The following is a 16,551-nucleotide window of genomic DNA, read 5'->3' as shown; positions in this document are numbered from 1 at the left end:
TCAAGATTCAGGGAGCACCTCCTTAACACGTTCACTCTGCCCCAGCTCTTTCTCCCTCAGCTGGTCCTTGTTTGAAGGGAGAAGGATGAACAGTCCCCAAACACACAGCTCTGTACAGAACCACCTCACCCAGGTACAGCCTGAGCTCAGCAAGCACCTAAACCCACCTGGGTGGCAACAAGGCACACGACAGGCAGCAAAGACACTTGTAGAAACAGAGGAAACCAGCTCTTACAAGCTGTCCTAGACTTTTCCTGTCTCCTCACTTGCTATCTCCCTAAAGGAACATTTCCCTCTCTGAGCACCACAAACCCACAAGCACAGCCTCCTTTTCCACAGGAGAGCTCTCATAAAGTGATGGCACTTGATCCCATGTTACAGCTGAGTGGGAAACAAGGACCTGACACCCTCCCTTCCTGAATCAATGCTCAGTGTATGCAGTGTCACCCTCGGCAAAGGCCTCCAAAGGATTCAACAGTGAAAAAACGGAACACACAGAGCACATTGCTTAAATGATGAGGAATGCTGAGAGCAAGAACCTGGGCATCTCCCCTCACATTTTCACCAACAGACACCACCTCCCTGGGATGGGCAGCAGGTCCCAGGCTGCTCCCCCTGTCGTCATGCCTTCAACCTCAGCTGGGTGCCTGCCCAGGCCAACAGCAGCAAACAAGGAACAGCCCCAAAACCCTCCCCAGCAGTGTCGGGGCAGAGGAAGGGTGGGAGAGGCACGGCTGGTGAGATTCACCCTCCTTACATCAAGAGTGAAGGGAACAGAGTGTTCTCTGCAGGACAGGGACAGCTCACCATTCCAGTCACAGCTGGCTTATGGAACTCATAAAAGTGGGAAGTGTCTCAGGTGCTTGGCTCCAGCTCTGTCCCAGCCAGGGTCTCCCCAGCCGGAGCCACAGCAGACCCAAACCCAGCTGAGCAAAGAGGTTTCCTGCTGCAGCAGCAGTGCAGGTGCTGGAGACTTAGCTGGCCTTCCAACTTAGGAACCTCCCTGTATTCCACCCCATTGTCTCTCAGGAGACCACACTAAGGCTAGACCAGTTGTTTCACAAAAATCTATATAACAAATGGTAATAAATTCTACAAGAAAGCACCACTTTCCTTAAATGCCTTACAAACTTCATGGCTTTCAGCAGAATAGTGAAATTGCACCAGGAACAACCTACAGAGCTGGTTTTATTCTCAGGGTTGAGCTTGATCAAGCCTCAACTGCCAACTGAAGGGACCCTTCTTGACTGTATTTATGACAGCCCTAAAAAGTGGCCATTGCCTAAAGGCCACCCCCTCTGTGGGGGCTACCCCATCATCTCGCATACAGTAGATTAAATTTTTTGAAAAAGCTGCCACAAAGCATGAACTCTACAGCACCTGGCAGAACATTTCCAGCACTCCTCAGGGTCATCCAGAGGGTTTTTGGTAAATTTGGCTGTCAGGCATCTTTCCTTATTTCTAAAGATGGAAAAATGGAACAAGCTTCTCCTAGACAAAGATATTTATTAAAAGTTAGTCTGAAATAAATTCCCCTAGTCCCCAGAGATCTTTTCACTGTCCTTGCAGAAATGAAAACCAGTCTGAGGAGGTGAGTCCTTGAGCAGGGGCCAGTGGCATGGAGGGCACAGCTGACCCTCCAGGCCCCTCATCCCCACAATGCCAGCAGCAGGGAGGGCACAGCTGGCACTCCAGGCCCCTCCTGGCAGTGATGCTGGAGGCAGAGAGGGCACAGCTAACCCTCCAGGCCCCTCATGGCCGCAATGCCAGCAGCCATCCGGCGGGGCAGGCTCTTGGCAGCCTGGCGAAACTCCTCCGGCTTGGCCTTCAGCAGAGTTACAATGTTCTGCAGCATCCGCGAGGGCTGGAGGCCCAGGGCATCCATCACGTTTATGAGGTAATCTGCAAAATCAAGGAAAAATTTGTATTTAACTGGCAATAGACACTGTGAAATGAAAGATACCCTTGTTCTTGATGACAGAGGGAATTCTGTCACCAAGAGCTCCCACCCACAGGCACCAGCAGTGTGGCAGGAATCTACCACACAGGCAGGAACCCTACATGGTGACAGAGCAGCCCGTGTGTGACGTGAGCCATGCCCAGGACCCCGTGCCCACGCTCACCAATGTCTGTGGCCAGCTGCTTGGTGGAGTGTGGCGTGAGCTGCGGGATCTGCAGGATGACCTCGCAGTACGTCTGCATCGTGGCTCTGGCAATGGAGCCCAGCCAGTAATCAGCCACGTTGTCCAGCTCAGGCAGCTCATCTCCTGCACAGACAATCCCCGTTAGCTGCCAGCACACCGACCCCACCTTTGCTGAGTTTGTACCACACATAATCCTAACTGGTTAATAATGTTTGAACTGTTGCTTTCACAGGACATTGAGGTAGTCAAAGTCCATCAGCTGGTTTTGGAGTAATCAAAGCAGTCATGTTCTCTCCCTGTACTGTACAGCACTGACATGAGCTCCAGACCCAAAACACTCCCCTGGATTACTCTCCAGGTAAGTGACTTCCAGACGGCTGGTGGGCAACCAGCTGGGATGAAGCACTGCCTGGCACCTCCTACAGGATCCTGTTCCAGGAGCAGTTTGCAAACCATGACAGTGACAAGGATTCACAGGAGTTTTTTTCCAGCCCTAAAGGCATTCTCTGTTCATCACTGTTTTGAAAATTAACAAGCCATTAAAACACATAAATGCTTTAAGGGACATAACAGTAATGCAAAACCCTGAACTGAAGAGCATGTTTTTGGAAGGTTCCAGGAAGACTGTAAATACTAAGCCCTACGCTTTCTTCACTGTCTGTGGAAATAATAACACCATGAAGAGACCAAGCCCAGCACATCAGGTACGCTGCCAACTTGCAGGGAAAGGCATTAGGTGGCTACTGCTGTTACCTGCAGCAGGATTAGTGACACAGCAGGTAAAACCAGCCCCTTGGAGCATGAACAGGAGCCAAAACCCAACAGAACTCTTCAGAACCCAAACCACTGTTTTAATGAACACCAAACTCACACAGATCAACCCAAAGCTTCTAGTTTGAATGAAACCAAAAAAAGTTTTACTCATTATTTAGAGGCTCCTTCTGGGTTTTACCAAAGGATTCTTGGGAAAAAAAGGGTGATAAGAAAGGGATCTCCAACAGTTTTGTCACTGTAACACATCCCACCTGTGTAATGCAGGATGGGAAAGCTTTCCCCAGACACTCCAAGCCTTTGGTCTTACCCTACCTTGCTCTGGGGGGTACGGCAGTTTTCCAGCATGTAATGCCAGTTCCAAAGCAGAATCCTCTTGAGTGACAAATGGCTCAAGGTGCAGAGGAAGCGACATAATGTATTGCCCAATCTAGAATAAAAGCACCAAACGCTGAGTCACTGAACAAATGTGAGGCAAGTCCTTTACTAGAGAAAAACTCACCTGCAGTAAATACACCTGAAAGCAGAGAGCTGAGCCTGACAGCCACTCACTCACCTACAAATTGGCTCTCATGCATCATTACACTTGGTACAAGAAATAGTTTTTCACAAGGTCAGAGAAGCAGTCACTGAAACACTCATGGTAAGAAAGACCTGTACAGAGAACTGCTACTCCAAGCAAATCTTTGCTCTCTGGAGTGTTCCCAGCAGTTTGTTTTCTAGAGCAGAAAGACAGTTCTGTTTTCTTACATTGCTGATATATTCCAGAGGAGTCAGGCTGAAGTTTGGCAGGTCATCTGTCAGGGTCTCACCAATGCCACCAGAACTCCAGCCCTGTAAGGCACAAAGTGCAGGATGAATCGATGACTTCCCAGAGCATGAAGCCTGTCAGTATTTTAGAAAGGGGCAACCCAACAACAAGAACTGTGATTACCCAAGGGATTCTAGAAAGCAGAACACAGATGGTGAGAAAACTTTCCCATGTTGTCCCTCAGGCCCAAAACACCCACCCTCTTTCCACCCAGCTCCCTGTGGGAAACATGCTCACAAGGATTAGAAAAGCAACACCTCAGACAAACACCAGAGCCTTCAAACACCTGTGTGCTGCAAAGGCTGTGGGTGAAGGAAGGGAAACTCTTCCACTGTCTGCAGCTTGTGGGAGAAATGTGGCACCAGTGAGAACCATTCTGAACAGGAGAAAGGTAAGCAGCACTGACACCAGGGATCCCCCAGGTAAACCCTGCCTGTTCAGCTCAGCCCGAGGCCCCCACTGCCCACCTCCATCCTGGGAACCAGCAGCAGCTGCTGTTTGATGCGCAGGAACACCGAGTCGAAGGCCAGGTGATGGGACAGCTGATTCAGGCGGCTCAGGGCCGCTCGCGACGACGACAGCAGGTTGTGGTTACTGGTGCCTTTCTCCTGACACACAGAGACAGAAAAACATTTACATAAGCAAGTCATTAAAGTGGCCACGGAGAGGCTGTGTTAACATGCTTGCAGAGGTTTTATGAGGCCATCCTTGCACAGCAGAGCTTTCCTCTGTGATGGCACAGCCTGTTCCCTTTAGAATGACCTATTCCAAGCAGTTATTCAAGACAGAAACTGCCACTGCTCCCTGAACTGCAGGACAAGGAATCAGCATCACATTCCAGCCACCGCAGGCTCTGGCACATGCCAGATGCTGAGAAACTTGCAGAGAAGATGGCAATGCTGCCTTCTACTCAAAGGGCTCAGCTGATGCCCTGCATGGAATTAAGTGAGTCTACCTGAAGAGTACCTGTGGAACTGAACAGTTTAGTCAAGGTTTAAAGTCAAACACATGACACTGAAGGCAGAACCTCAAAAGTTGCAGGTAAACCAAGTGCAAAAGAAATCAAAACATTTTGAGGAAATGAAACTCATAACCTTAAATTCACTGCTCCATGTGACCAACAATGGCAAACATAACTTAGATCCACGAGAAGATAACTAAAGTCATTCTACCCTGTTCACACATCCATGCATGAATGATCCTGCAGAATTCTGTTTCAGACTGGACGTGGCAGCAGAGCCTAAGTGGCAGAGAAAGCCTCAGAAGGCGGTGTATGGGCTCCAGAATTCGAGATGGCTCCAAAACAAATTTCCCAATGCTTGCTGCAATAAAATCTCCCTCACCTGAACTGATAAAAGCATGCTCACAAAACAGACCCAGGATCTGGGGAGAGATGGAACGAGTCCAGACTTCCTGGCTTTGGACATTTCATCTTTCCATGTATCAGTGTCTCTGTAGAACACAGCCCATGGAAAGGCTGCAGCCCAGCATGAAAAGTCATCATACGGGGGGGGGAATCCAGGTCTCATCTACCAAATATGGGCCCAAGAGCACACTGTGATAGAGGCAGGCTCCCCAGGCACCAGGGCTACCTTTAGAGTGTAAAGTGTTTCCATAAGGCTGCCATATTCAGATGGATTCTCCTTCAAGAGATAATTGTATTCCTGCCAGGGATTTTTTATGGAGCTCTTCTTTTCTGCAGAACTGGTGTCCTGAAAGCCAGAAAAACTACAAGGCCTGTAGGAGTCCGAGAGATACTTCCCAGCAGTTGACAAAATCCTAGAAACAAGTAAACAAAAGTCACCAGCAGAATCCTCTGTACTCAGCAGTCCTGTCCTCATGCTGGCCTAAGGACCAGCACCACCCCTGAGTAACTTGAAGGGAGAGCATTCACTGACAGAGACTCCACTTGAGGCCACTCCTCACATCTACTGTGCAACTCACTGGCTGCAGAAGTGCTGAGGGGACAGAGGGGTTTGTGCTCTGCAAAACGAGGGCAGTGGGGCCCCACCCAGCCCACCGAGCACTGCAGGCTGTGCTCTACACGGGTCACACCAAGCATTTCAAGGAACCACAGGCTGAGCAGTGCACTGCTTACAACAAGCAGTAACGAGATCCATGTGCTGCCTGTGCCTACACTCCTCAGGTTACAGGGAATCCATCAGCTAAGGCACACCTACACTCATTTCAGCACATGATTCATGCCCCATGTCACAAGGGTGAGGATCTTGCCAATTTGATCTGGTGGAAAATTCCTTCCTGACCCCCATCTGGCCAGCCAGGTATCCAAGGAAAAGGATTCTTGGGACTGTCTCAGGGAACATGACTGAGCAGAACAGTCTATGCCCCATCTCTGACGTGTCAAAGGGTGGGATGGGGGAATCAGTGGTGGCTTTCCCTCCATGTCTATGCAACCAAAGCACTTTGGGGTTTGTTTTCTTTCAACTTGGTTCCTACATTGACAGCTCATGAATTAAGGTCAGCAGTGCTCACCTGTTGGCCAGCTGCTGCTCAAAGTCTCCACACTGATGAAGGAGTTCACCACAAATGGAAATTATCCTGGGAAAGAACAAGACAAAAACACACTGTGAGATTTGAGGCAGATAGTGCCAGACCCCCCTCAGAGAACCCATCTCAGATCCACGTCAAGTAATTAAGAAATGCCATAACCAAACTACAGCCCACACATCTGTCAAGAGTCAATTTGGTGATTAACTCTGCATCCATTTGATAACATACTCAATTTTTTTTGCCCAATGGCCTCATCCACATGCTACTTCTTGTCATCATGGGGAAGGCCAGCTCAGTGTCACTGGGAAAATTCTAAGAGCTGCTAATATTACAAGTGATATGGGATGCAGCCTTGCTCCAGGCAGGGTGGGGAGCCCTACAGCCCTCCCTGTGCCAGGAGCAACCTGAAACCCATCACTGAGACTGGTGCTCCCAGCAGCACTGCAGCACAGTGAGCTCAGCCCTGTGTTCTGCACTGAGAACTTGTGTAAACTGACCCCAAGTAGTTCCCTTTCAGCTTTGAGACAAAAATCAGCTCTGAGCCAAACAAAAAAAAAACCAAAACCCAAACCCTTTACCGGACAGAGTTTTGGAATGCAGTCCAGTCCTCCTGGAACAGGGAATCTGCCAGGACATCATCCAGTTTACATTTCTTTCGTATAGACTGCAGTGTGTTTGTGAAGTCAGAAGTATACCTGCAGTGAGGAATGGAGCAGAGAGAAGCATCAGCATAAGAGAACAGGGTGGAGAGCAGCAGAAAAGACATGTCCTATGATTTGCTCAGTCCGTCTTCTGCAAGGGCCAAACAAGAACCAGAAATACTAAAACGAGTACAGAAGAGACACTCTGGTTCCACTGCAAACTTATCAGCCATAGACCATTCAAGCCTAGACCAGAAGACAAGGAGCATAAAAGATGCTGTGTGGCTGCCTCAGTTTCCTGCATGTGGATTACCAGGAGCTCTCCCTGCCTGTGAGAAGGAAGGAAAAAGACATTTTGGTTACCACTACATTGACCATCTCCTAGGAAAGGCCAAGAAAGTTTATAAGGCTCCTGCTAATCCAACATCACTTGGCCCTTACTCCAGGAACATGGTGACAACAATGTCACGAATTTGTTTTCTCAGCTACTCCCCAGACGAGAACATGGATAAAAAGAAGAACATTCTGTTTTCTACACACCCCCATTTTCTTTTTAATAATGCCCATAAGCCGGAGGCACGTACATTGCTCTGTAATTGCCTATAAAGAAGGTGAGATCAGACACTGGTGCTTTCCTCTTCCTCCTTCCCACAGGGCAGCAATACCTGATTCATACCTTGTGAGCAGCTCCTTCAGTATCATGAAGGAATAAGCAATTAATCAGCATAGGAATAGGAAAGTGATACTTTAAGACAAGAACTAAGAGTGAACCTCACTCCATGGGGTATCTCAGATATCGCAGATCCTGAATGTGAGGTCACTTGTCCCAGTGACTGTGTATTCATAGAATCAATAAGGTTGGCAAAGACCTCCAAGATCATCAAGTTCAACCTCCAGACTTATTTCCCCACTGAGATCTACTTTCATCAGCTTAATTTGCCTTATTTTGTTTTGGGAAACATTTTCTCCTTCAAAAGTATTTATTAAAAACAAAAATTCAGCTCAACCAGAATCGAAAACAGCTGGTAAGTCTTTGATTTAGCCATAAAATCTTCCATTTTTCCTCCAGAAAACAGCCTGTGCTTGAATGAAGCAGCAAGAGGGATATCGATGATTCATGGTACACTCAGAGACACTTTCTGCTCTCAGCCATTTTTCATAAACTACGAGGTCCTTGGCCACAAACTGCACACTCACTACTCGCTTGGTATAAATGCAACAGTACCTAAAGGCACCTTACTTTGAGAACAGGGCCTTCAGGGCCTTCAGCAGCCCACACACCCCCAGGCCATCTGTGAGCTTGACGCAGTTGTCGATGGCTCCAGCCGCCAGGATGAAGAGTTTGTTGACTGAGTGGTTCAGTTCCTGGACACAATCAATCACTTCCCAATGCTCCTAAATAACAACAGTAACAACAAAGCTGAGCCTAACTCTTCTTCCAGGCATTAACACATTGTTCTCTAGTATTCTCCACTCTTGTGAAACTCCTAAGGCAGAACCATGCTGGTGCTTCCACCCTCCTACCCATGGATTGTAACAACAGCCAGGCTGCCAAACCCTGTGTTCACCAGATCTTCAAGGAAAAACAGTTCTGCCAACAGCAGAGTCTTCCACAAAAAAAAGGAAGTATAACCAAACAGGAGAGGAGGAAAGAGAGCAGTAACTATGACAAAGAGCCCTGTATTTAGTGGAAGCTTCAGCCTCTCCCTGTACAGCTGAGCAAAGACTGGTACATTACCAAGGGCACTGCACTGATCTGGATGAGGAGATTCTCTTCTTCCAGGTCTCCATACTCGAGTTGATAGGGCTTGTATGGACCATACACCGCTTCCACCAGCTCCATCACTTTTACCAGGTTCTGCTCCTCTACAAAGAATCAGATGTTTAGTCTACAAAGAGATGAATATGCTACTGAAAGCCTTATTTCAAGCTACATGCAGTAGTTCTTCCGCTAGAGCATGCTGCCTGCACAGGCTTGGAATGCTGCCCAACAGCTTCAATCTCAACTACACAGACTGGGTTTCTTATTTTTTTAGAAACAAGATTATTATCTCTACCTGCTTCCTAAAACCAAGATGTTCTACCTCAACAAGTGCCTCAAGAAAATTATCACTCACTAATCGAAAACAGCCTGGGTGATAAAAATCTATCAAACGTTCCAACCTACAGCAGAAGAATTGAAACCATCTGAGAAGTGAAACACATTACTCCCACGGCATCAAACAGGGGCAATCCTCATTTATCACAAAGCCTGGTTCACACTTAAAATAATTGACACTAATTCAATTCACTCAGCACTACTGTGCCAGTGTTTATCAACCAGAGCTGAACACAAAGCACAAACGCAGCCTCTCAGTGCCATGCCTGAGCAGGGAGCTGCCAACCCAAACAAAAACCAGGGCTGAATGATTATTGCTCAAATCAGAACTGGACACCAGCTGTTCTCACAAAGCTTTGCCAAACTCAAGCATGCAGCAAACCAAAATTACTTTGAATCCTGGATATCAGGAAAGACTTTTACACCCTGAGGACAGGAAACCAATGGAGCAATCTGTCCAAAGCCAGCACTGTCTCTGTGCTTGGACGTTTTCGAGACCAGACTGAACAGTATCCCAAGTACCATGGTCTGACCTCACAGCAGATCCTGCTTGGAGCAGGTGACTGGACAAGACCATCTTCCAAGGTCCCTTCCAAACTGAATTATCCTATGAATCACAGCTGAGCCCTCCCCTCACATACACATGCAGGAACTTGTTTGACTCTCCTCAGCTGAGTCACCTGGCTTTTCCATTCTTGAGATATTTCTTTTCTCAAACATCTTCCCTCACAGTAAAAGAGATGGAAATAAAGGCTTTGGGGTTTTTTTTAAACACACTCAGATAACAGTTCAACAGAGGTCTTCCTATTCCATCATCTTCTAGAATGTGGCATTATTTTTCCAAGTCCTTTTTAATAATTTCTGTAATGAACCACAAATTAAGCTAGAAGATGACTGACGCATATGCAGCTAGACAGACAACAGACACAGTCACACTCCCTGACATTGCAATCATAATCATAATTTACAGGATCAAGTAGGAATCTGGGTTTAAACAGCTCAAGACAGTGTTATGAGGAACCAAACACAGGAAGCACAGCATCAGGAATGCTCCATTAGCTTTAATTTTGGATTTTCCCACAGCCAGCCTTTAAAGCGGCCCCACCAAATTCATAAGGGTCTATAAATAGCCAACAGCTTAAGTCAGGCATAAACCTATGCAAACACAGCACCTCACTGCTGTGTGGTTTGTGGGAATTACTCAGCAAGTCATGACCAAAATGACAAACATCCCAGGGAGGGGAAGCACACGGCAGATTTGCAATCAAACACTAAGGATGCTGCTGGGAATAAACTACCAACAGTTCAGAAAACAACACTGGGCCTTGCATTGTCACTTGATTAAAGCCTAAGCCAGTAGCAACAGAAAAACTACAAAATCAAATACAAGCATCCAATGGAGGCAGCCTTCAAGCAGGTTTTCTCTTGTTTAGTGAGGTGTGACAATTCCAGGAAACTCAACTTTTCTGCTTTGTGATCTCTCACAATGGGTCTTGCTGCCTCCCTGAAGACATTTCCTCATCTGGGAGGCAGAAGAAATAGTACAGCTCATAAAAGGAGAAGTGCTAAATGTTATTTACCCTGCAGAGCCACTGTGCTCAGGACAAGGCTGCTTCAGGAAACTCAGTGTTGTGTCAATAGCTCCAGTGTAAGATACACACACAAACACAAAGGTGCAAGTGCCGGGTAACTGCACATTACTCAGAAGAGATAATCCCTCCCTCCACCTAAGACTAAACAAAATCCCACACTGGGACTTTACAAAGGGGACAGCATAGAATGACAGAATTCAGTGCCAGAGCCTTACTCAGGTTTGGCAGCATGGCTACCTCCAGCCCCTTGGCAAAGTGGACAGTGGCATCATGGAGTTCCAGCAGCTGGTTCAGCTTGGTGTCCTGGCCTGTCCTCTCCATGGCAGTGCTGAGACACACAGGGATGGAAGGCACCAGAGCTCCCAGAGTTTGAATCAACAGCACAGTCACGATTTCATGGGGGTTCTTGAAAACCTGCGGCAGCAGAACAGCTACTGGCAAAAGCACATTACCTGAGAGGAACACACAGCAACAGAGAGCAGCAGGCAGCTTCCAAATGTGAACCACCTCACCAGGGGTAAAAAACCCAGGAGCAGTCTGCTAAGGCTGCTACAGCCACGCTGACCTAGCACACAGGACAGCCTGATTGCAAGTTTAGGGCAGTACATGTTTACCATTGTGCTTTGAGTACAGCCATCAAGAAACTCGAAGATAGGCACAGGTCAAAAACTGAATTCAGAAGAACACAGGCACTACAGTAATACAAAAAACACCTGGCAGAAGAGGACATTTGAAACAGAGCACTCAGTTTACACAGGTGTGTTGGGAAACAACATGAATCAGTAAAACATGAAGAAATAGGACTGTATCACAAGCCAAATTACTGGTCAAACAGGCAGAAGTCAGTAGTAGAAAGGCTAAAAAGCCTGTAATCCGCTGAGAATCAGCCCCTCCACTAGCTTAAAACTTGTTACAGCCTTTATTGTGACTTTTTCATCAGCTACTCTGCTCATTTGCTTTGAAACCTGTGTTTACCATCAAAAAGGTCCGAGAGTTTTTCAGAAAGCAGCAGCAACACAGGAGATTGAGTGATATGAGCTGTGCCACACGTGCCATTTATTACAATCCCCAGTTCAAAGAATATCTGCTAAAATGTAACCTGACATCTGACCTGAAAGTCACATCGAATCATTAGGCAGAAAAAATACATTTCAAGGAAACACTGGGCTCCTCTGCAGCACAGGCCTTGCACTGACACTGGCTTTGTGACATGAAGATAAGAATCTCTTACCCTTCATGGATGAAAAACTCCTACAGGCTCAACAATATGAACTTATTTCTTCATTTCACCAAAGGACAAAAACTTTTTTTGATCCTACATTATTCTTGGCAGGAAAAACAAGCACACAGACTCCAAGGGGTGACAGCAGAAGCCCTCAGATATCTTACACAGAGCAACACACATCAGTCCTATGTGACCCTGAGGGCTTTCTCCAGGCCAAGTGATAAAGCAATTCAGGCATTTCAAATGTCTTGCAACAGAACACATTTACAACACCAACAAATTAGTTTTAACTTAAGATACAGATGAAAGTGATAGAGCAGCTTTAATGTCAATAACACAGCAACCTTGCTGCTGGTGGAACACCAGAACTCAAATCCTGTCTGCAAGGGCTGGACAAGGAACAGTAACTGGGTTGCAAGTCCCACCCTGCACCAATCAAGCACAGAGTGTAACTCAGGGTGAACAGCCATGAGCTCTTCAGAGCTTTGTGAGAATTCAGAGGATGCCCAACCCTGTCCTCTCCCACCCCTGCAGCAGCATGAACCTGTCACTGCACCTGTGCTGCCCACTGGAGCTGGGCATGCCAGGTCCCCAGGAGGGTGTCGTACAGCTCGGTCAGCTGGCGATCCAAGCTCAAGTCACTCTGGCAAAGCTCCTGCCACACGGCCACCAGCTGCACCTGATGGGGAATAGAACCATCTGAGAGGAAAACTGACAGGCCACAGGTCTTACTTTTGTTATTCCAAACCCAGTACTCCCCACGCACAGCACTTCTGCCAAAACATGAGGCTCACCCCTGCTCCTCTCTCCACATTTCAGCATAACTTATAATTCAGCACCACAGAAGGAAAAGACTTTCAGCATGAAGCTTGAGGCTTCTTAGTGATTCAAAGATTTAATTAACATTGGTATTTTACTCATAAAATGAGATTGCAACTGATACCCCCACATAATAGTTGAAATACTTGGCAAGCCCCAGCCTTGAACTTAATCCTCAAAAGTCACAGTCATGTGAGAAATTTGAAGCTCAGGTTATGGCTACAGAACTGTCTGGAATTCCAACTTTTAATCTTACCTGAAAAGAGTTTACAGAAGTCAGCAGCTGGCAAGTTGCAGTAATAAAGTTACTGCTGACATAGGCACATCCACAGAAAGCAAAGCAAAACCATGAGGCACAGAGAAATCAAGCAGAACACACATATCCTGTGTCTGCTGCAGGAGGGGACACAAGGACCCGAATGGAGAATTACTCCTGCAACAAGGGGAGTAACCAAAGCTGGTCAGAGCCAGCAAGAGAAGTCGAAGAAGGAAACACAGAGAGGAACAGGTGCCATCCCCCACCACAGCACAGCTGAGATCCGTGGGGCAGCAGCTCCCTCTGCAGTCAGAGCCCAGCAAGAATAACGACTTTTATTCCTCAATGTTAAAATGTTACCAAAACACTTACCTTGTGACACTTATAATAATAAGCAAGAAGCTGGGGCATCCGATCAATTTCGGTGAAGACTTTAACAAACATTTTTGCCTGATCTAAACAAAACAAAATAACAGGCATCAGGATCAGCCTCAAAGCGCAGGGCGAGACATCAGTCTAAGCAAGAAACCCTCTTCTAGGGGAGCAGGCACTATGGTCTACACAGAAAGAGACAACTTCATCTATTGTTTGCTTATCTTCTGAAACAGGAGCAGAACTGCCTAAAACCCACTCTCAAACAAGATCAGGCAGCAGACATAAGGAATTAATTTAACTTCTTAACCAGGACACAGTATTAACACACCTAGTATTAAAGCCAGATAAAGCTAGAGCATTTCCTAGAAGGAAATAATTAGTTTCTAGAAACAAGCCAGCACTTACAAACCTAAAGCATACATGACAAAGGCCTCAGCTTTGCTTTCACCTGTCCTCAAAATGATCCCTGTGCCTCAGACTGACTCATGGCACAGCTGCTCCTGCACAGAGCTTTGAAACACAGGTCCCTCAGAAGTCTGGTTTGTAGCCCATAGCCCCAGATCCCTCCAGGACCTCGAGGCGCACAAAGAGGAGTATCAACAACCAGAACAACTACTTTTCAGAAGTGCCAACAGCAACACAGGGAAGGAAGAGCACAAAGAACTGTCCAAAAAGACAAATTTGCTAAGGAGAATTTATAAAGTTGCTTTTACAAAGTAGTAGGAACTCAGAACACTTCCAAACAAATTTCCTTCCTGATGACACCAACACCATGATAACAAAAACCAGGGCCCTTCTGCTTATTTGAGCAGCACTTCCATCTCACACATCCACGTGGCCTATAAGACCAGCCTGTAATCTGTTTTCCTGCAGTGGCCACAGGTACCCCAAACCACACAAAAATCAAAGCAGCGCTGGTCTGCAGGCAGCTGTAGAGCCCAAAACACCCCAGGGCAGCTGCTCCACCAGGAGAAGCTCGGGACCCAGTGCCAGGAGCCTTCAGGACACCAACTCTGCACCCAAACACTGCTTTAAAGACAATAAATTCTGTGCTGATAGTAAATGACACCAAGAGCTACTGACCTACAGATTGGGAGTTAAAAGCAGCAACGATCTGAGGACTGGCCATGGCCTCCAGCCGGTTCTTCAGTGCCTCCAGGTGCACACACTTCTCCGAGTAATCCGGCGTGTCCACCAGCATAGCCAGGCTGCTCTGCATGCTCGTCAGCTTGGCAGAAATCAGGGACACATCCTGCCAGCAGGGAAAGGCAGCCTGTTACCAAGGGCAACCTCAGACAGCATCAGCACCAGGGAAGAGTTTCACAGTCACTTCAAAATCCGATTTTTAAACACAGTTCCCTGAAAAGCTGGAGGCACACAGACCAAATAATTCAGTATTTACCTGTGTTTTAAGAGTCTCTTCAATATCTGCACTTAGTGTGCTCCATTTGTCTGCTTCCTGAAGTGACTCGGCAGCCAACTGCATTCTGGACTTCACTCGGTCAATCTCTACCAGGACCTGAAGAAGAAAACACAACATTATGTTCCCCACTGACACAAAAAATGACTGTCACAGATACTTGGGAGTTATTTTCTCCTTGAATTTTAAAAACAAAAAGGTGTGAAAAGATTATGTTATTACAAGAAGACGGAATAGTTTGAATGAGCTAGAGAGGTAAAATCATCTTTCAAAGTCAAACAACAGAAGGTAAGTTTAGGCTAGTTTGAATTCTGGTCTTGTAGTTTTAGTATCCACTTTTCCTGAAAATGCTCTGCACCCCAGGCAGAAACCAGTGTCCCCAGTCAGGTACCAGCTCTGAAGCGACACCTGAGCAGCTGTTCCCCAGGACATGCAGATGCACAGGTCTATATCACACTCACCTTTCCACTATAATGTTATGTTAAAAGAAGTGGTTTTGTCCATCTTAAATTCACAAGATTATTTCATATGAACAGCTCTGGAACATTTAGAATTTCACAAGTTGCAGATCAACACTAAGACAAGAACTGACCTGCATGGACTGAGCTGTGTCTTCTTCAAACTTCTTTATATCTTCTTTAACTAGGATCATCTGCTCCTTCAGGAATGTTGCCTCCTGTTTCAAGACTTCCACTTCCCGGAGGACTCTGGGCATGTTCTGGAGAGCCTGATGGCTTGTTTCTGCAGAAACACAGAGCAGTGAGGAGGGGTGAGAGCCCTTGCAGGAACAGGTGGTCTTTCAATAATCTTATCTAATATTTAGTAATTGAAAAAACCCAACACTAGACAACAAAGCAAAACATCGAACAACAAATCTTCAGCTGTATCTCTAAACTTTAAGTATGTACTTTATAATGGAATCACGTAGGTTTAGAAAGGCCCTCTAAGACCATCAAGTCCAACTGTTCCAAACAGTCCAGTCCTGTTCCCCCAGTACTGCCAAGGCCACCACTAACTCATGCCCCCAAGCGCTGCATCCACACGGCTTTTTAATCCTTCCAGGGACTCCAACGCTGTCCTGGGCAGCCTGGTCCAGGGCTGGGCAACCCTTTCGGAGAAGAAATTTCCCTGTTATCCCATCTAACCCAGCGTTGGCAGGAACTGCTGTTTCTCAGCATTTAACGAAGATGTGTTGGTGAAGAACTACAAGACCCGAGATCGCTGCGAGGATCCCTCTGTCTCTGGCAAGGCTGGCCAGGCCGGGATCGCCAACGCGCCCTCGGGTGGCCTGCACAGGTCTGCCTGTCGCGCCTTAGGAGGATCCAGGTATGGGGACACACGGATGCCAGGAGCACACGGCAGAGCTGAACTGGGCCGCAAACCCCGCCCCGATCGGCCCGACACATTCCCGCGGGGCAGAGCCCCCGCCCGGCCCGCACCTTCCACGGCGTTGTTGACCTCCTGGATGAAGAGCTGCAGCTTCATCACCAGCGTGGCGGCGTGGGCGTCCACCTTGCCCGGGGCCTCCTGCTGCACGGCGCGGAACGCCGCGTTCACCCAGCCCTTCACCTCGAACTCGTCCGACAGGAACCGGGAGAAATCCATAGCCACGGCCGGGCCGCGGGGGCACGGCGGGGGCACGGCGGGGGCACAGCCCGAGCAGCTGCGGCCCGGCCCCGCCGCGCACCCGGAAACGCTCGGCGGTGCCGGGGCGGTGCCGGGGCGGTCTCGGGGCGGTCCCGGGGCGGTGACCGGCTGAGAGCCGTGTCCCACCGGGTCTGTGCCCAGGCCGGTGGGGCCTCGCAGCTCCCGGCGGTGTCCAGGCCTGCAGCGGGGCCGGGCCGAGCCGCGGCCCCCGGCCGTGTGCCCGCCCCGCCCGGCCCCAGCG

The 16,551-nt window shown here is 47.9% G+C and overlaps 1 protein-coding gene across 1 annotated transcript; it reads right to left on the bottom strand.

Annotated features, from left to right (window-relative positions):
- Window positions 1-1,486: 1,486 nt before the first annotated feature.
- Window positions 1,487-16,338, bottom strand: COG7 (component of oligomeric golgi complex 7). The gene is made up of 17 exons (XM_082291800.1): window positions 16,103-16,338; window positions 15,256-15,404; window positions 14,646-14,762; window positions 14,327-14,495; window positions 13,241-13,323; window positions 12,350-12,472; window positions 10,784-10,982; window positions 8,617-8,744; window positions 8,119-8,273; window positions 6,816-6,932; window positions 6,220-6,285; window positions 5,319-5,505; window positions 4,194-4,334; window positions 3,666-3,749; window positions 3,231-3,345; window positions 2,124-2,267; window positions 1,487-1,902 (listed from the first exon to the last, which is right to left on the bottom strand). The coding sequence occupies exons 1-17, from the start codon at window positions 16,266-16,268 to the stop codon at window positions 1,736-1,738; spliced, it is 2,310 nt and encodes a 769-aa protein (XP_082147926.1). The 5' UTR covers window positions 16,269-16,338; the 3' UTR covers window positions 1,487-1,735.
- Window positions 16,339-16,551: the final 213 nt, after the last annotated feature.

The sequence above is a fragment of the Coloeus monedula genome, assembly GCF_965178545.1.
Source record: "Coloeus monedula genome assembly, chromosome: 16".
Taxonomy (NCBI): Eukaryota; Metazoa; Chordata; class Aves; order Passeriformes; family Corvidae; genus Coloeus; species Coloeus monedula.
This window is presented reverse-complemented; position numbering and strand designations above follow the sequence as displayed.